This window comes from Rhinolophus sinicus, chromosome 4, assembly GCF_057876585.1.
Source record: "Rhinolophus sinicus isolate RSI-liver-muscle chromosome 4, RSI-T2T, whole genome shotgun sequence".
NCBI classification, from domain to species: Eukaryota; Metazoa; Chordata; class Mammalia; order Chiroptera; family Rhinolophidae; genus Rhinolophus; species Rhinolophus sinicus.
Genome location: NC_142504.1, coordinates 17,458,004 through 17,478,163, shown reverse-complemented (window position 1 = coordinate 17,478,163; position 20,160 = coordinate 17,458,004). Strand labels below are relative to the sequence as shown.

Sequence of the window (20,160 nt, the reverse complement as noted above, 5' to 3'; positions counted from 1 at the left end):
TTAGTTGTAAATTTCACATTTCTGTTAAAACATTTAGCAGCGTGATAAGCATCTACAGTGAGATGTTGTTTTCCTTGCACCATACTTTTGGTTCCATTTGTCTTGTTTTATTTACTTTTTCTGTTTAAAAAAAAAAAATACTACATGCTCATTGTAGAAAATTCAAATGTAGCAAGATCTAAAGGAGAATGCCAAAGTGCTCCCAGAATCAGAGACAGACACCAGCCCTCAGTAAGCATCATTCCGGTCCTCTCCTGCTGTGTACGTGAGATCGTGCCGTACTCATACATGCTACTTCACAAGAACTTCTCTTACTCTCTCAGCTTTTATGTTATGGAGGTTTCCTTTTGAAGGGCTATAGAGTCTTCCATCATAAGGATATACCATAACTTATTTAATGCTAAGGACGTACCATAATTTATTTAATGCCTGTCTTCTTCAAGCACATTTGGCCTATTTTCCATTTTTCCCTCCTAAAATAACACCTGCAGTGAAACATCTTTGTAAATGCCAACTTTGCACACTGTCCATTTTTTTTCTTTAGGGTAAATTCCTCAGAGAAGAATTGCTCTAGCAAAGGGTAAAAATGGAAACTATTTAGATTTACCCCAAAACGTAGAGGAACCCGGGTCCTTAACCCCAGTTACTACTTGTTGGTGGGTCACAGGTCTCCCCGTTCCCCAGTGGTGCAGATACCACAGGACCAGGAGCTGTAGCGACAAGATACACACCGGAATCTGTAATTTAAGGACCACAGGGAGAAGCTGGTCCACACTAGGAGCCAAGTGCAGTCTCTACAGCCTTTGACTTTTAGAAGGTCAAAACTGAAGGTGGCTCAGCTGGATGAGATAGATACCTTTTTCTACAAATGTGGCCTGTCACCCAATAAAAACATTCCCTTCAACATCGTAATAAGCCCTGGGCCAAACACCACACAAAGACATGGGGACTATCCCTGTTTTCAGAGAAGCTGTGGATTTAGTGGTTGAGTCTGGTGCTGATAAGTGGTAAGAGGTGGAAGCTGTACAGGACCTCAGCGGCCATCCTGCCTGCATTCTGCTTAGATAGACGAAGCTGCTGAGGTTTCTCAGTGTCAAGTCAAGTGTCACTCAGCTATAACCCCAACAAGAACAAGAAGAACCCAGATTACTTTCCTCCCAATCCAATATTCTTTCTAGGAGGCCACGTAAGAAGATTTTGAGAGAAGCAGGGCAGGGTAGGGGTTAAGAGCACAGCTTTGGAGTTTGGTAGATTTAGACTTAGATCTTGGATTTGCCACTTTCTGACTGTCACCTTTGACAAGATGCTTAACATCTCTCAGATTCAGTTTTCTCCACTGTGAAATGAACAGGTTGCCTCATAGGGTTATTGAGGAAATTAAATAAGAGACTGTTGCAAGATATTGCAACATAGTTCCTGGAAAGGGAAGTGCTCGATAACGAATTAATTAATAGTCTAAATCATTTGGACTAGAAGATCATTGGATTTTAGGGCTGAAAGCGAGGAGCCCTAAGATCATCTGGTTCAGTCTTTCTGTTTTACAAATAAAGAGCGTAACCTGGAGAGGTTGAGTGACTCGTATGAGACCCATAGCCCCTCCCTCCAGAGCCTAGCTCAGTGCCCAGGCGCCCCAGCTCCGTGGAGCTATGTTCTTTGTGACCTGAAGTAAAGGAAGCCAAAAGTGGTGGTGTGTTTTTCATGAAACTACTTCTAAAAATGGTCTGGCAGCTGGCATAAACTTGCTTTCAGTATAGATTGTCGCCGTGGTTCAGTGATAGATAGACAGACAGACAGACAGACAGATAGATAGATAGATAGATAGATAGATAGATAGATAGATAGATAGATAGAGATAAATATATATATATATATATATATATATATATATATATATATATATTTTATTTTTATTTATTTTTTTTTTAACAGCCCTTAGAAACTAAGATGAGTTGGATAATGGCTTAAGAGAAAGTGTTACGATTTGGTCATCTTAAACTCAGAGTAGAGGGCCGGCCTGGTGGCTCAGGCGATTAGAGCTCCATGCTCCGAAGGCTGCTGGTTCGATTCCCACATGGGCCAGTGGGCTCTCAACCACAAGGTTGCCGGTTCAATTTCTGGAGTCCCACAAGGGATGGTGGGCTGTGCCCCCTGCAACTAGAAAATGGCAACTGGACCTGGAGCTGAGCTGCACCCTCCACAACTAAGACCGAAAGGACAACAACTTGACTTGGAAAAAAGTCCTGGAAGTACACACTGTTTCCCAATAAAGTCCCGTTCCCCTTCCCCAGTAAAATCTTAAAAAAAAAAAAAAAAGTATAAACTCAGAGTAGATTGACTCCTCAAGGTTTCTGCAAGAAATCTTAAGGTTTTATCATTTTGTTAATTTTCCATTTTTTAATTTTACCATTTTGTTAATTTTCCTTTTTTCTAAGGCCCGGTCTTCCCTAATTTTGCTTGGCTTCCTCTCAGGATAATCCAAAATAAAGTTTTTAAGTCTTAAAAATAAAAAGTATTTCTTTCATTTTGGATTTTGGTTGTCTTGATTATTAAAATCTGTATCTATACTGTTTCTCTTATTTGAGGATTCACATGTGTTCAAAATACACATTATATAAAATCAGTTCCTACTCTCAAGGAAAATAGCAGGCTGGTATGTGTGCCTTGAGGTATTTAGAGAAAATGTTTCAGCCCCTCATCTCAAGAAGCGTTTTGCTCTCCTGTAGCATGGCGCTACAGCTGGAAAATTACACAGGACGAGATGTGATGGAGTTCTCAGTCATCAAGTCCAGACTTCAGTGGTGTGGTGGGGATGCAGAGAAAGGAAACAAGAGAAGCCTACAGAGGAAAGGCATCTTGAACTAAAAAAAAGCCTAGAATGTGGTGTAACACAGCAGAAGCAAGAAAGGCTGTGCCCAGGGAAATCAGGGCTTGATACATTGCAGTGTATGTGTGTGGACACAGATGCATGATGTGTGAAAACAGGCTTTCCAGTTTTCCCATTTTCATATCTTCTCAGCAACTAAATACAGATACCTTGTGTAGAATAGATAAACTCAAACTTGATAAAACTCAACTGACTTAAGCTATATTTTTAGTATGTCAGTTCCCTGCCTGCACACATCTACGCTGTGACTGGTGCTATTCATCCATCTTGTTGCTAACAAGAAAGCAGCATGTCCCTCCAGATGCCCTGTAGCCGGAGTACAGGGAACTGTAAGTAACCCTTCCTCCACCTGCAGGCTCCAGATGGGAAGTGGACCCATCACTAGGATAAGACCTGACACGCATACCCACTGAGCTGACAAGCCTGACTTCCCATCTATTTTTTTTCTCCCTCTATGCTTACTTCCTCAACTATCCACATTATCTCCTAGGCAGTATACCGAGTTACTAAAGGGCAAATATCAAATCACCTTCTTGGTACTTTATTTCAGATGAAGGGTATTAGGTAGATTGGGAAATTAGGTAGACTTCCCAGAGAGGTCTACCCATGCATACCTGGGGGGAAAAAAGATCAGAAGCTCCCCCCATACATAACATACATACAACCAAAGCCAGGTATGTTCAAACAGGTGTATTTAACACTTTTAAATATATTTAAATACACTTAAATATACTGACAGGTATATTTAATGAGCCCAAATGTAAAACATTAAGTTTTAGCTGAAATAAAGTCCACCTTGCATACTCTGTAGAAATTCTTGCAAAAATCATTTCCCTTATCTGCCTAGAAGATGAACTATTAGGCAGGATATTATATATAGTTAGTATTTACCAAGCTCAGTGTCTAACATGTACAGTGACCAATGACAGTATTTGGGAAGTTGGAAAAGATTTTAAAACTTGTGGATTTCTAGAGAGATCGTAGCCTAACTTGCAAGTAGATTGAAGCATGTTACCTATTCCCGTGTTTCACACACACGTACTGCACACACAAAGATTTATCATTTTTTCATTGGGCTTATAGTTCCAACAGAGCAATTTATTTTAACCAAGCCCTCTATGACAGGTACCTGTGAGCACCCATTTTGTTCCCTACTCAAATCCCTGAGGAGTAGTAGAAAGTTAGAACTATTCTGTTACCAAACTCTTTGGAAGTCATTCTTTGGAACCTTATTTCCTAGTGTCTAGCTCATCTAGCTAAAAGAAAAAGTATTTTGTTTGGTTTTTAATCCCAGCTTCTACCTGGGCAGTTATTTTTAATTTGAAGAGTAGCAGGTATTCAGGAGACCATTTAACAGACGATGACCAAGTTTCTCAGCCTGAAATTAATTAAGGAAGAACGTGGAAACATAATGTTGAGGATATCCTCAGAAATTAGAGAAAAGTTCCCACATTGCTTTCCAGTAATAAAAATAAATTGGGTGTAAGAGTGCAAGACTTGAGGTTTAGTGAATTAACAATGTGTCTTATTAATGAAATTGTATTTCTCAGCTAATGAACTCGGTGAGGTAGGAATTAGGCGTAGATTTGCAGAATATGTAAAAGAATCATTAGTTTACTTTTGAGGGATTGCTTTTTGTAAAATACGGTCATTATTTCTTTCATTCTGTGATATGCAGTTTCTCTAAGACAAAAAACATTTTTAAAAATATTTCCCCCAGTTTTTCAGTGTCCATTAAATAAAACTGAAGCTTTGAGAAAATGTTATGTTTATCCTATAGTTTGGTGTGCCTACCAACAGGCATACCGCAGAGTAAGCCTGAGGGACACATAGATCCTAATTTAAGAATAAAAAATAGATTAAGGCTGTTTCTCTGGTCACCTAAAAAGCAGAATGGGTATCATGACTAGGAGTCAGGGTACGCTACATCAGGGGCTCTTCTTTTTACTAAGAGACCATTCCTTATTTTCTGTGATTCTTTGACCTAATCTGAGGAATGCCGGAAACATGGGACACTAGCATGATAGATACCAGTTAATATATTTTCCCAAAGGGAACTCAGTGTTAATAATCACACACTGCTTTGCTCTGTGAGATTGGGAATTGTCTGGATTTCTGACCTTAATCATTTTCAGCCATATTCAGAAAGCAGCAAGAACACTAGCTTCCTTGCTTTCAACCGGGAAGACCAAGACGCTGTAACTTGGGTGCATTCCCCCCATATATTTACGTGGAAGAAGGGCACAGGTGTCCTCGGATGTCATCAAACATAGTGAGAACACTGGTGCTGTGAACAGCCCTTATTGTGAAGGTGCTCATTTCTAATAATTGGGGAGAAAAAAGGGAGTTTCCAGACTACTCAGAACAGATTACAGTAGTACCCCTTATTTGCGGTTTCGCTTTCTGCAGTTTCAGTTACTCAACAGTCAACCACAGTCCAAAATGATGACATGGAAAAATCCAGAAATAAACAATTCATGCGTCCTGGCTCAATGATTCTCCTTTTGATGTATCGTCAGAAGGGCAGTAGTAGCCGAACACTACATCACAATGCCCGTGTTATTCATACTTAATCTCAGCACATAAACATTGTATCTCACAGCATCACAAGAAGAAGGGTGAGTACAGGACAAAAAGATACTTTGAGAGACCACATTCACATAACTTTTATGACAGCATATTGTTATAATTATTCTATTTTATTGTTAGTGATTGTTGTTCATCTCCAACTGTGCCTAATTTATAAATGAAACTTTATCATAGGTATGTATGTATAGGAAAAAACATAGCATATATAGGGTTCAGTACTATCCATGGTTTCAGGCATCCCCTGGGGGTCTTGGAAGGGAACCACCATGGAGAAGAGGGGACAACTGTACTCAGGTATTTCATAATAAATATCACAGCTTGAAGAGTCTGGCTGACTACCCTGGCTCAATGAAATATTTACAGAAAATCAATGTCACAAAAGTCCACAAATTACCATCTAACTTTAGACTTCAATAGGATACTGCAGGTTAAGCTTCATATTATCCATTGATTATAACACTGTGCACCTGGCAGGGAAGAGGAGGCTATTTATTTACATTTGAAAAAAAGGTTTTTCAAAATACCCGAACTATTTATTTTGTACTTCAGAGTTTTCTTGTGTTACCCTCAGTAACAGAAGGAACAGAACACCGGGTGATGGTGATATATCCAAATGTATTAAAGTTTACTGTAGAGCCAGAAAAGACCCAAAGCAGCCATCTGTACCACCTAACCAACGTTCTGAAGAAATCACACGGGTTACATAATAGTCTCAAGCCAAACATTTTTATATGTACCCTAGTGTAAATTAACATATTCTTTTGTATTTTTTCAACTAGATCTTTGCTTCCCCCTTTTCAGTCGTATTTGATTCCATTATTGACAAGCTTCCTGTCCTTTTCTGTGATAGGATTACAGCTGGACAGACATCCGCTGCCCCTTTGAAAAACGAAGAGACGCAGCATGCGTGTTTTGGGACAATGTAGTGTACATTTTGGGTGGCTCTCAGCTTTTCCCCATAAAACGAATGGACTGCTATAACGTCGTGAAGGACAGCTGGTATTCCAAACTGGGCCCTCCGACTCCTAGAGACAGCCTTGCTGCTTGCGCTGCGGAAGGCAAGATCTACACATCGGGGGGCTCCGAAGTGGGTAAGGACGGACTAGGTGTTGCTGTCGGGGGCTGCGCTCTAAGGCTGAGCCGTTCGGGTTTCATATTTAAATAAACCATTGGTGCTATTTGTCCGGATATGTTTTGACATAATTTAAATACGTATGTTACATGTGCGAGCCCCTTTCCCTGCACGTTTACCTTGCTCCTTTATAAATCATTAATTCACAAGAACTTCAACTTCCTAGATTATGCTCAGTGTCCATTTTTTTGTCATGTCAAAGCTTTTGTTGACGCCATCTGGATTTTAGTTCTCGATTCGTTGTTCTGGATACATAATATTGTTTGCTTTAAAGATTTCAGAGTTGGGGTTACTCGTAGACCCTGTAAGTCCTCTTTACTACATTCCAACTTTTAATATTTGTCTTATTTTTGTGTCCTTTGTATCAGAAGAAACTAAGAATGGTCTTTTTTTTGCTTTATTCTTTAACTTCATAATGTAATGACTGATAGTGGTATTTTATGCTTATAGATCGGGATGGGGTGTAGGTATGGGTGTATAAACCTTTCTCATTGATGGATAATAAGTTAGTGTCCAATACTGGACTTTTGCTAAATGAATAATTTTTCTAAATGAATATTCTAGGTGCAGACTAGACACATAATTGCTTTTTACATGCTTTCATCTTTTTCAAGTAATTTCTTTAGCTAAATAGTGGGCTTATAAAGAAAACTAGGAAGACCAAATAAACCTAAGATATGGAATTTAAATGTTAATTAAGTCTCTTTATTTTTCTCTGATGAGTTTTATATTAGCCTAACAAACGTTTTATCCCTCATGTTTATATGTTTTCACGCTCCCCAGGATGTCAAATAAATAAAAGTAAAATTATGATTTCGTAAATGTGACTCAAAAGATGACCTTTTTCCTTCTTTAAAAGAATTCTTCACAGAATATCTAATACAGCATATTTCAAATACAGAAAATCCTAAAAATAATAGAAAATAACTGTTCTAAGGATTTTTTTTTGTAGAAAGTATAATAGATAACTTCATTTATTCGGCATTTACTATGTCACTTCTTTACTTAAGTAGTTTTTTGTATCTGCTACATACTGTATATTTCCCCCTAATGTCAACCAACTAAATCTACAAAATTGGAAATGTTTGAAAAGTTTTTAAAAAGTTGTTAGTCATGACCATTGCTGCTTCTGTGTGTTACTCTCTGATCTCTGCTTTTCATAGACCTTGGCTGCGATTGAGATTATAAGGGTGGTGGTGTTGTTATTGTTTTTAAGCACTAGCAAAGTCTGGAAGAGTGAGAGAGGAGAAATAATTCAGTAAAGTTCTATTGGGCTGGTGCAAAAGAAATTGCAGTTTAAAAGATTAAAAATAATTGCAAAAACTACAATTACTTTTGTACCAACCTAATAACTTTTATCTTGGGAAGGAAAAAAAGCACTCGATCTTTAAATGTACCATTTCTAAAATTCTCTATTGAGTTCCTATAATGTGCATAAGTTGCAAAACAGAATGAATATACTTGTATGTTTTGCTGTGAAAACATATAATCAGAGTACACCAGAAACGTACAACGATGTCTTGAGAGTATACTCAAGAATGGACCAGCATGACTTCAGGTGCCCTCGCACATAGCCACCGAGAGGAGTCAGGAAGAGTAGTTTCATTAATGGTGCAGTGGCTGTTACAGAGTATTAAGTGATAAGCCTCAGAATGTGATCAGATAGTAGTTTTCGTATTTTAAGGTACGGATTTACCATCTGTAAATAGCTATGCTTTTCCCCTTTATATAAACATTTTAAGTTTGGATCATTCCCATCATGCACAACTGGGGTTGAAGACATACATAAAGCCTCTTATTTTTCTTTTGAAATCAAACCCATGTTCCAAAGTTTAACTAACCAATAACTAAGTCTTTCCAACAGATCCTTTTTTGAATATTCTCTTGCGTCTATACAAACAGGGTTAGCTTTTCCTTAAACTATGCCTGCATTTTGCTGCTGTTGTTGGTTGAGTACAGAAAAGACTCGACCACCCTAAATTCTTCCCTGCCACGACTGACTCAGCTCTACAGTCAGCTCCTCCAAGCCCCCTTCCCACCACCACCCCCGCCCCCTCCCCCGCCGCACCCCACACCACATTAAGCATGATGGAACGCTCTTTTACAGGAAACTCGGCCCTGTATTTATTCGAATGCTATGACACAAGAACAGAAAGCTGGCACACAAAGCCCAGCATGCTGACCCAGCGCTGCAGCCATGGGATGGTGGAAGCCAACGGCTTGATCTACGTTTGTGGTGGGAGTTTAGGGAACAATGTTTCCGGGAGAGTGTTGAATTCCTGTGAAGTTTATGATCCTGCCACAGAAACGTATGTATCAATATAAAACTCTTATCTCACAGTTAATTGTATTCTATAAGCTCAGTGGAAGAAGACTTCAAAAGGCAGAAGGAACCCAACAGAAGAATTTAGTTCATATAATAACAATGTACAGACACTTTGTAAAAATTTTGTTTTATTCTTCAATTACACTGACGTTCAATATTATATTAGTTTCAGGTGTACAGTACATTCACTTTTGAATGTGCTAGGGCAGGGGCGTGTTTACAGCCTGGACCCTTCCTGTACACCTTAAGAAATGGCTTTAGTTTATACCCATGAAGTCGCTCTCTGTTTCTGCTTGTGTGATACATACCTATGAATGAGACAAGTGTGTCTCAAACACATAAGGTGTGAGTCATCAAACTCATAAAATATTTTTGTTTGAGAGGCCAAGGAATGTAGGGGAGGAGGAGGAATAAATTTATGATGAATAGTAAATTTGCCTTTAATTAAAAATATTATATATCGTTAATAAATCATAACTCTAGGTATAATGTCTTTTTTTGAGTTTGTGCTTACTGAGAGTATGTTTGGATTTATACTTATTAAACAAAATTATTCTTAAATCAACTGGAAGGTAAATAATTGCTTTTTTTTAAAGGCAAAATGCTAAAGAAATAACGGTTAACCGGTTTTTCTGACTTTGTAATTAATGATGGAACCCATTTAATGTAGCCAAAGAAAATGTACTAATCATTAAGTGGTAGTGGGGACAGAGGTAAGTACAGTGACATTAAACTAATGAGTAAATGAACATAGGTGATATTCTAGTCAGACGTTTTGTTAAAAAACATCCAAAGAACATAACTAAGAAAGGTCACTTGCTTTTTAAAAGGACTTTTCTTCCTTTACCAAAACAAGTTATTGGGTAAATATGTTCAAATTAAATGTAATGCCAAAGAGCTACACCAAAATTCGTGTGCTCAAATTTTATATTTAAGGAATATTGCCAGACTATAAAACATGAAAGTCTTCTACTACACCTACTACTTTTTTAAAATTAAGAGTAACAATTTAATTATAAAATATGATCAGTCATGTACATTTATTTATGCTTCCCACCTATTTTTAAAGGATTTAAGGAAGCATAGTCAGGAACTCTTTTCCCAGACAAAAATGCAATTACAATGGTTCTTTTCTCACATTTTGCTCAACTGGTTACCAGTGTTAGGATAGAATTGAAAGCAACTTATCTTGCAATTTGTTTTTTAATAAAAGTGTTGAGACTAGGAAATCTCTTGAAATCATCAAACTTACTACTCCTTTCAAAATGTACCTTTGTACTTGACAGGGCACCCTGGGGATGCCCCTTATCCTCATCAATTCAGCTAGTTTTCTACCCCATCTTGTCCCACAGCACAGGAGGGGGGTATATACCAACTGTCCTCCCTCCTATATGTCTCCACCTCCTGTAAATGCAAAACTCAAAAAGTATTACAGAATACTAGTTGGAAAACTGTAGTGTCAATCATCCTGCTGCCTGAATACTAGTTGGAAAACTGTAGTCTCAATCATCCTGCTGCCTAATTCTTTTTTCATTTCTAAAAAATCTCTTAAAGTAGAACCCATACCATATAAACTCCAGGCTTCCAATTTTTGAGATCTTCGTTCAGGCAGCATCAATGTAAATCAATATATTATTGTTCATAGTAGCAAAGAAAAAGTATTAAAGGAATTCATGAACCTCAATATTTTTTAAAAGTAGGTGACTAAATCATTTGGAGAATATTTTAAAATGTACACGATTTAACGTTTCTTTAGTTTTGTGTATATTGCGCTTATGTGTTAAATTTGAATTCTCTGTATTCTCTTCAATGCCCTTAAATTTTCCTGAGTGAGAAAAGCTAGTATGAATATAATTATCCAAATCTCAAAATGAAAAATGTTACAATTACTGCGATTTCCTTTCTAATATGTTTATGAGAATGTTTCTTCCCAGTTTTGACCATTTTAAGTGTTTTGTAAGTAGAATGTGTTTAATTGGAAGCTAAGAAATGAAACTTGTGCAGTCAGAATTTTAAGTAAAGCTTTTAAACACTAAACTTCAGGTTGGGAAGGACAAGACCTACTACACACTCTACATGTGAGTTATAAAAAGAAGTATGGTTTACAAAATTTCTGTAATTCTGAGCCTTCAGGAGATTTATATATACATAAAACATGCTCTTTTGTATCATGGACATATTTGGAGAAGAAAGAGTTAGGTATATTAAATTTTTCCATGTCAAATACTATGTTGAATGCACTTGGACAGCTGAGTGTAAAGCCCATGCATGGAGAGGCACTGGCGCCCTCGTATATAGCTGTCCCACTCCCCGCTGTACGCTGGTCTCGTCACCTGGACGAGCACGTGTGTTCATCCTGAAAAGCAGGAGCAGTGTTGCCCACCTCACCTTACAGAGTGTTCTGGAAGTGAGAATGGCGACTGTCAAACCATTTTTTAAAAATACATGAATATAAGGCAACAAAAGAGTTGTTAATATTTCACAGTTAATCATTCTGTCCTAATTCCTAATTGTTTTTTGAAACTTAAATTTATTAAACTGTTTCAAAGAAGAGGTAGACATAACCATATGGGAGAGTTACGCTTATGCCCCATTTTCCTTCTGTTACTGTTTGGGGTATTTTGGTTTATATTAGCTGTGACGAGCACGAGCCTGTGTGCCTGCACCACCTTCACAGTCACAGATGGCAGTTGTGTGTACGGGAGTGTATGCAAAAGAAGGAACTGAACCTCATAGGAAAAAAGCAGCGAAACACGGTTATGTGATGCTGTCCCCCGTAAAGGAGTGTCCTCCAGCACGTGTGTCCTCATTTATACTCAGTCTCAGCATTTGCAGTGGCGGCTGTGAACACAGCAACATGCTAATAAGCTAAGAAACTTGACAGAATGATAGTACTTTTGTTGCTGGAGCTGCTAAAGTTCTAAGTGTAGGTTTAAAGATAAACATGTGAACAGTAATGGATATTACTAATTTGCTGATTGCTAGAGGCCCATGGTAAATTTGTGTTTTACTGACTCAAGCGTAAATATTAATTAAAATCACATGTGACAGTGTTAGTGCTTTATATTATCTTATATATCTTTCCTTTCTTTTTTGTTACCATTTTAACAAGTTACTGTAGACTGCAGGAAATGGGTTTCTTCCAAAGATGTGTTAATAGTCTCCAGATATCCTCTATATCTCATATCCTATTGGAGTTGAAGGGAATAAAATCTGTATTTACCCCACCTACAAATAAATTACTCAAAATCACGGTTAAGCTTTTATTTTCTAGCCTTCCAGATGTGTGTGTGTGTGTGTGTGTGTGTGTATGTACATATATGCCAGTGGTAAGTGGGCACTTAATTAGGAAACACACCTTTCTTATAAATTAGTATGAGTCCTTTTACCACCTGTGAACAAGTACACCAAAAACTCTCTTTTATTTTTTCAGGTGGACTGAACTGTGTCCAATGATTGAGGCCAGGAAGAATCACGGACTGGTGTTTGTGAAAGACAAGATATTTGCTGTGGGTGGTCAGAATGGCTTAGGTATCTGATCTTAATTCACTGTTCAACGTTCCTAATGAGTGTGCTCATATTTCCTTGTCTTAAATTATTGAAACGTTTCTTAAAATCTAGATACAAGCATTTATCACATACATCATTATACTTATTTTTATAGTTTCTGGAATCTAACGTATTTTATGAAACATTGGAGTATGTGTAACATCCCTGTCCGTGAAATGTGGGTCGTGGCCATCAGTCCTGTGACAATCTCTGACGGCTTCCACACATTTCAAAATACCTCCTGGGGACAGGTAGCTTAAGAACTATTAAGTGACAGAAACATTTGAACTTTAAAAAAACTTCTAAAACTTTTTAAATACTGGCTTTAGGACTTGTATCCAGGGTCTAAATGAGTTTCCTAAACATTTTTAAACATTGCATGAAAATATCAATATTACTATTTTTAAATGAATAAATTTGACCTTTTTATTTTCTTAATAATGTACTAAAATCTTAATTAATTGCTTTAAATAATGGAGAATCGGGACTGAATCCCTAGATAGAGCACAAACCTCATTTTAGTCAGTACCTGTAAGCCTTAGTTAAGTATAACAAAGAAACAGTTCCTTTCCTTTCTCCTGTCTCTACTCATTGTTGTTATCTATAAACTGCTGAAGGATAAAGAGCAGAAGGACATGTGAATAATTACAATCAAAGTTCATCAGAAGGAAAATCCACAGATTGGTTTATTTTTTTATTTTTCCAGCACAGACAGAAAATATTTAATTTTGTAGAATATAAATATTTATGATTCTAAAATGACAAATAAAAATTAAATTTCTGTTGTGTTGAGGGGACAGGAAGAATTTAAATATGTGGGTAGATATGTGGGCATCCATTGAACATGTCCTACAGCTTTCCTGTGTGCTTGAAAACTTTCATAATAGAATGTTGGAAAAATGCAAAGAATGATGAGGAGGTCTTAGAATGTTCATCTAGTTGTTCGTGTTGTTTTATTCTTTTGAAGGTGGTCTGGACAATGTGGAATACTATGATATTAAGTTAAACGAATGGAAGATGGTGTCACCTATGCCGTGGAAGGGCGTGACCGTGAAGTGTGCAGCAGTTGGCTCTATAGTTTATGTCTTGGCTGGTTTTCAAGGTGTGGGTCGATTAGGACACATCCTTGAATATAATACTGAAACAGACAAATGGGTTGCCAACTCCAAAGTCCGAGCTTTTCCAGTAACAAGTTGTTTAATTTGTGTTGTCGATACTTGTGGAGCAAACGAAGAAACCCTTGAAACATGAAAAATGAGTGGACTTCGAGACTCATCGGAGACTCAAAAATATGGCCACTAGGGCTTTGTTCCAAGAGTTTTGTTACAAAGTTTTAGTGTGGCGATTTGCTTTGTTGAAGGAAGTTTCAAGTAAAGAAAGATCCCTATAAAATAGGTGTTGTTGTTTTTAAATATGGATTTCCTTACTTAATTCAAAGACCATATTTTAGCTGGCTGCATCACCAAGAACATATCTAGCAAGAAAACTTGAAAAATTATAAGCATTTGGTAAAAATATGAATTCTTAAGCGAATGTCACACTGATGACTATGATTATGACAGAGTGGGGGATTGGTGCATCAGTGAAGCAGTCTCATCTTAGCTCTAGAGTCTATTTTCATATCACAGAAGTGCTATGGTATTAGGTCTGGTTGTTTCGGTTCAGTAAAGAACTAAGAAATAGTACGAATTATAAGTCAAGATAGGCAACTCCGATGGAGCAGCTTCGTCTCACACAATTTTGCTTGTCTTCATGTGTCCCATTTAGTGCCAAACATATTCCATTTCAAAAACAAGGCAGAGTGAGTCAAGGCATATACGCACACTCACAAAACTTCATAAACATTTTGGTACTTAAAAATGTACCAAACTCATGAAATAGATTCAGTCCAATTAACTATATTCTACCTTTTAAACACAAAATACCAAGTTAGCACACATCATTAATTTATATCACTGTTTTACCCAGCGCTGAAAAAATTATTAGGGCTCTTCAGTTCTCACTGTTACATAAAATCCAATAGTAAGAGTGATTGACTAGTAAAAAATAAAGCTATTTATAGCAAATTTATAGGTCACTAGAATAGCACTGATAGTTATTCAATATCAGTGTTGCCTTTGAACTTCTTATGAATTAAAATGGTACATGATTTCTTTTTCTTAGCAAGACACATCAAAGGTATTTGACCCCATTATATCTAAAAATTTTGTAATAATTTGAATGAAATATTTGTCACCTTGTATTAATTGCTTTTGTGTGGTCAATAAATCTTTTATAAACCCATCTGCTCATTTCTTTCCTAGTAATGTTTTGCCCTTTTACATGATGGAGTGTGGAGTGAGCCATATAAAGTTGTCACCATCAATGTTTTTATCTGGTGATATTAAATATTTTTAAACTAAAAATAGACTGCTAAGTTTTATTCGTTCTTTATTTTAAATGTGTTAGGTAATGATTGTTTTGAAAATTTATGAAGCAGTGTTTCATTTTAATTTTCATTGTTTTCTTTATATGGAAGTGTATAATCTCAAACCCTAAAAATGTTTATGTGAAAAAGGAATTACAAAAAGCATAATGATATACTTCTATTTATGTAGGGTTTTTTATGTACATAACAGCTATATTGAGATATAATTCGCTTATCAAACAATTCACCATTTAAAGTGTACCGTTCAATGGTCTTTAATATAGTCACAGAGTTGTACAACTGTCACCACAATTTTGGAACATTTTTGCCAGAAAAAGAAATGCCGTACCTATCAGCAGTGACCCCATTTCCCCCATATATTAGTTCCCTATGGCTCTTGTAACAAATTACCACAAACCTGGTGGCTTAAACGGTGCAGGAGACCTGAAATCCTACATCAAGATGTTAGCAGGGTTGGTTCCTTCTGGAGGCTCTGAGGCAGACACTGCCGGTGCCTTTCCCCAGGTTCTGGTCCTTGCTGATAATCACGGCCTTCCTTGGCTTGTAACGAACTGCCTCACTTCAATCACTGCCTCTGTCTTCACATGGCCTTCTCCTCTGGGTGTCTCTGGGGCTTTATGTGGTGTTACAAGGACAACTGTCATTGGATTTAGCCCACCCTCCCTCAACTCAGTATGACCTCATCTTAACTAATGACATCTGTAAACACCCTATTTGCAAATAAGATCACATTCTGAAGTTCTAGGTGAATTGGGGGTAGGGGGGATGTTATTCAATCTACCTAATTAGATCTCCCAAACACCCTAGCCCTAGGCAACCATTAATTTTTCTGCCTCTAGATTTGCCTATTCTGAACATTTTTATGTTTGGTTTTGAATTTTTCACTCCATTGAAAAAAAAGTGTGTCCAGTTTGATTTTTTTGAGAGCAGAATATCCATTTATCATACTACAATTTGGTTATATTTAATTTAATATAATAATCTACCATATGGAAGATGCAGCATTGTTTTAAGATATTTGAAATAGACTAGACGTTTCTTTAGGGTGTATAAACTCACTAGAACACAACTATAAAAAGTATGTAGACATGTTTGATGTAGGTTATAATGAAGTGGGGTTTTTTTCTTAGTAATCTTATTAATTCCTAATTGGTGTCTGTTTTCTGCCTTGAAAATATTTTACAAAATTGTTGATGCCAGGATAATGAGTAAAAGTACAATATATTGGCAAGTACATTTTCTATTATTCCCCCCACAAAAAATCCCCTATCCCATATTCTGTTATTTTTAGTAGATATGTTATAATGTTGTTATATTCTTTGCAGTGACACTATTTTGAAGACAGCAATTTATACTTTTGAAACTCACAACTTGAACATGAGAGTTTAATGTCTTGAAAAAAGTTGTTGCTATAAAAAACAGTAATTAATTTCTTTATTGCAGTTGTGACCTAGCTTGCCAAAACCTGACACATAGTCTCATGGAAAATTCTGAGTCATGAAAATGAACTATTTAATAAACAATTTTCAAGCAAGCAGTCTATATTCCTTTGGCGTTAACAGCAAAAGGTTTGGATTTGCTCCAGAGGCCGGGTAGACATTTTAAAGAAATTTTGATTTTTACAGGTGGTACTGTTAAAATACCAGCAGCCTCTGAAAATTCAGTTCACTCCAACATGGCACCAAACCAGCTCTCACCAAGTCCTAATAATTTGGTAATTAACAGGACATTTTACAGTTTGCATCATTCAACACAATAAATCCTTCCTTTAAATATCCCCCTTTCTCTTCACAATTGCTTCAAAAGACTTAAAAGCTTGGGTCGACTTTCCTCTTCCTAACTTTCCTCCTTCCCAAGGTGATTCAAACTACTTGGGGAGAAATAAATATAAAAATTCTGCGCTGGGAAATTGTCTGAAATGTTATTCTTACTAACTAGAAAGCTCTGCTTTCTAGAGCTTTAAGCGTCCTCTCATAACAAAGCTGTAAAACGGGGTCTTACAGCTGTAAGACCTGGTTTATTCAATTCTTGTAGGGAATTTCTCTGACTTCTTTACCTTCCAACCCGCTATTGAATTTGTTTCCACTATTCATGTTTCATTTCCAAGAGCATTTTTTTAATGACTGTTCGTTTATATAGCATGTTTGTGTTTCATGTTATGCTCTCAAGATATTTTAGTTTCTTTTAACATTTTGTATACTCAGTGTGTTTCTGTTTCCTCTAACTTTCATGTTTGCTTTGCTCCTTACTGTTCGAGTCTTTCCTCAAATATCTGATCCATGGCTATGTTATTTATATTTAAAATGAGACATTAAGAAGTTGATAGGGGGTTAGGAGGAGGCAAAGTGGGTAAAGGGAGTCAAATATATGGTAAGGAAGGCAGCTAGACTTTGTGTGGTAAGCACACAATAGAATATACAGATGTTGAATTATAATGTATACCTGAACATTATATAATTGTATTAACCAATGTTACCCCAATACATTTTTTAAAAGTTGATAATTTTTGTGTACAAAGGTGGGCTTAATTATCAGTGAACTTCATCACATGATGAGGGAATGGCCACATACTTTTGTTGGGGATCATAGATATTTGGGGGGGGGGGTATTAGATTCTCCAGAAAATAATCTTACCAACTCCTGTCCCTTGGGTGGGGGTAGGCAAGTTGGAAAGAGAGGGACTAAGCTTGGCTGTAGGGTTTCTGGAGCTCAGGCAAAGGGAACTCTTAACTCACATCCAATAAGAATCACTTTGTCCCTCGTGTCAGGACCACAATTTGCCCCTCTGCACTTGCTATCCTGGGCTCAGAAGGCTTTCATTCCCTTTTCCAAGAAAAAAACCTGTCTCAATCAGGTCGGGATAGTACCCTCACTGGGTGGATTTATGGAGCTAGGTTCTAATTGCACTTTACACAGATGTTCAAACCATCCACGCTTCTGTGGTCAACTGTTGGCTCTTAATTCCTGAGACTTCTCAGCCTGCTCTGTGGATATCAGTGTCCACCTTAAAGGAATTGCACTTTCTTCCTCTTTTCTAAGTCATTTACTATTTAGTCTTCTTCCATATGCATTCAGCCTTCAAAAATTACATGTGAGATGATGGTTATCTCCTAATATAATCGAAGATGATGTTTTTGCTTGTTTTGCCTCTTATTTTGAGATGATTTTCAAGAGGAAAGGGAGGCAGAAGTATTTTTACTCCACTGTCTTGAAACTGGAACTTTCCTTCGTGTGACCCACTCCTGATTTTCACCTACCCCTCCCCTAACTGATCACTACCGAGCTCTGCATGCCTCAGCATCTTCTCAGACAGCACTCCACCTGGAGGATGTCAGTCACGATTCTGGCCTTGCCCACCTCTCCACGTTCACCAGGCACCCTGCTCACACTCCTTTAAGCTTCCGCCACCACTGGTATTTTAGGTCTGTGATCCCAGCAAAGTCCTTACACATGCTGGCATTTGCATGGACAAGAAGTTAATGGGCACAATGAGAGATTGGTTCACACGAGAGGATTGCTCAAAATAAACATGTTAAGAATAATGGGAGCCAAGTATCTCACTATCAAAGAAGCAAGTTTGAAATATAGGAGAAAAATAAAATGAATCCTGTGACCTTAGGTTGGAATCGAAGGTTATCAGTGTGAACTCACAGTTTTAAATATAAATAGATACAGAATTATGTATTGATGTACGTATTGATTGTGTGCCTGTCTATAGTATATTTTCCCTAACAATGCCCATGAAAGGGCTTGGGAGCAAAGACATCACAATAGCAATGAGCGAACTTGGAGCTCAGATCTTTCTTGGTACCACCAAGGTCTTTCTTGGTACCACCAAAAAAAACCCCAGAGCTCCTTGGAGAAAGGGCTGACTCCAGAACTGCAGCAGGAAAAGTGCAAAATGAGCCTGGAGCATGTTTGGGGCCAGCAAGTGAAGAACTGCTCAAAGAATCACGGGATATGTCAAAAGAACAAAGGAGCTTAAAGTGGCTCCCACTGGCCAAATTTGGGATGATTTGCACATCAAAATAAATGATAGAAACAGATTATCACCCACTGAATAAAACTGAAAACCATGAATCCATACTGATAGGAAAAATGAATGAACAAAAAGTTTGGTGAGGAATGAGATTTTTATATACTTTTAAATGATCTCCCCACAAAAATCCTTATTGATAACATCACAGGTAATGGGACAAATTGTGCACAAGCTGATAGGTGCAATGTGAAGACATTATCATTTCTATGATAATCCTGCCAAAGATGCATAATCTGAATCCAATTATGAGAAAACAGATAAATCTGCATTGAGGAACTTCTACAAAATGACTTGCTGTAACCTTTAATAGTGCCAGTGTCAAAGAAAGACGGATGAAACGTTCCAGAATGAAGAAGACTAAGAACTGTAAAGAAGCAGCAGTAAATCAATCATGATTCTGAACTGGATCATTTTCCTTTAAAGGACATTATTGGGACATTTGGCAAAACATGGATTTCCGGAACCTGAGAATTAGATGATAGCAACGCATCACTATTAATGTCCTGATTTTGGTGATTGTATTGTGTTTGTGTAGAATGCCCTTTTTTGTAGGAAATACAGTTAGTATTTGGGTGATGGGGCATCGGGTCTGCGATATGGTCTCAAATGGCTCAGGAATTTTTTCTTTGTACTCTATTTGTAACTCTTCCATAAATTTGGGTCAAAACAAATGAATTAAATAGATTTTTAAAAATAAACTAAGTTGCACTAGTTATTCCCAGTGTTCCTGTAGATTCCACTGTCCTCAAAATCCAAAATAGGTGACCAAAACAACAATAGCCAATCATCCTAAACTACCAGGGACAAACCTGTAATCCAACAAAGTCAGATTTGATTCGCTGCGACCAAGGAGACTGGACACCATTGGAACTGCAGGGTGTCTCACCATACAAAGAAAGAGAGAGTTATTGTAGGATTTGTGAGGAAGGTGGACTTCAGGTAAAATTTAAAAACAGTATTGATAGGCTCAAAGCAAAGCAGAGCGATGTGTAAAGGCATCAACATCAGATCTGGACTAAGAAGTGGCTGTAAGGTCGTGTTTCCTTGGAAACTACGAAGGTAAGAAAATATGGAAAATGTTCTTTTTCAGGAATCCCTAACGTGAGCTCCGCTCTTGGGTAGAAATCAAGACTGCTTCCCCTTTCCAGTATCTAGTTCGATCCTCTAGCCAAGAATAGGATGTTTCATTCCTACTGATATAATTTCCAATGGC

At 37.3% G+C, this 20,160-nt stretch overlaps 1 protein-coding gene across 2 annotated transcripts in view; it reads left to right on the top strand.

The window, feature by feature from the left end:
* The window catches only part of KLHL7 (kelch like family member 7), a 58,898-nt gene extending 44,135 nt beyond the window's left edge, over positions 1–14,763 (top strand). For both annotated transcript variants that reach the window (XM_019727592.3, XM_019727602.3), the window contains exons 8-11: positions 6,324–6,564; positions 8,713–8,914; positions 12,365–12,462; positions 13,448–14,763. In XM_019727592.3, coding sequence (XP_019583151.1) covers positions 6,324–6,564; positions 8,713–8,914; positions 12,365–12,462; positions 13,448–13,731 — 825 coding nt within the window. In that variant the 3' untranslated portion in view covers positions 13,732–14,763. The remainder of the gene's footprint in view (positions 1–6,323; positions 6,565–8,712; positions 8,915–12,364; positions 12,463–13,447) is intronic.
* Positions 14,764–20,160: the final 5,397 nt, after the last annotated feature.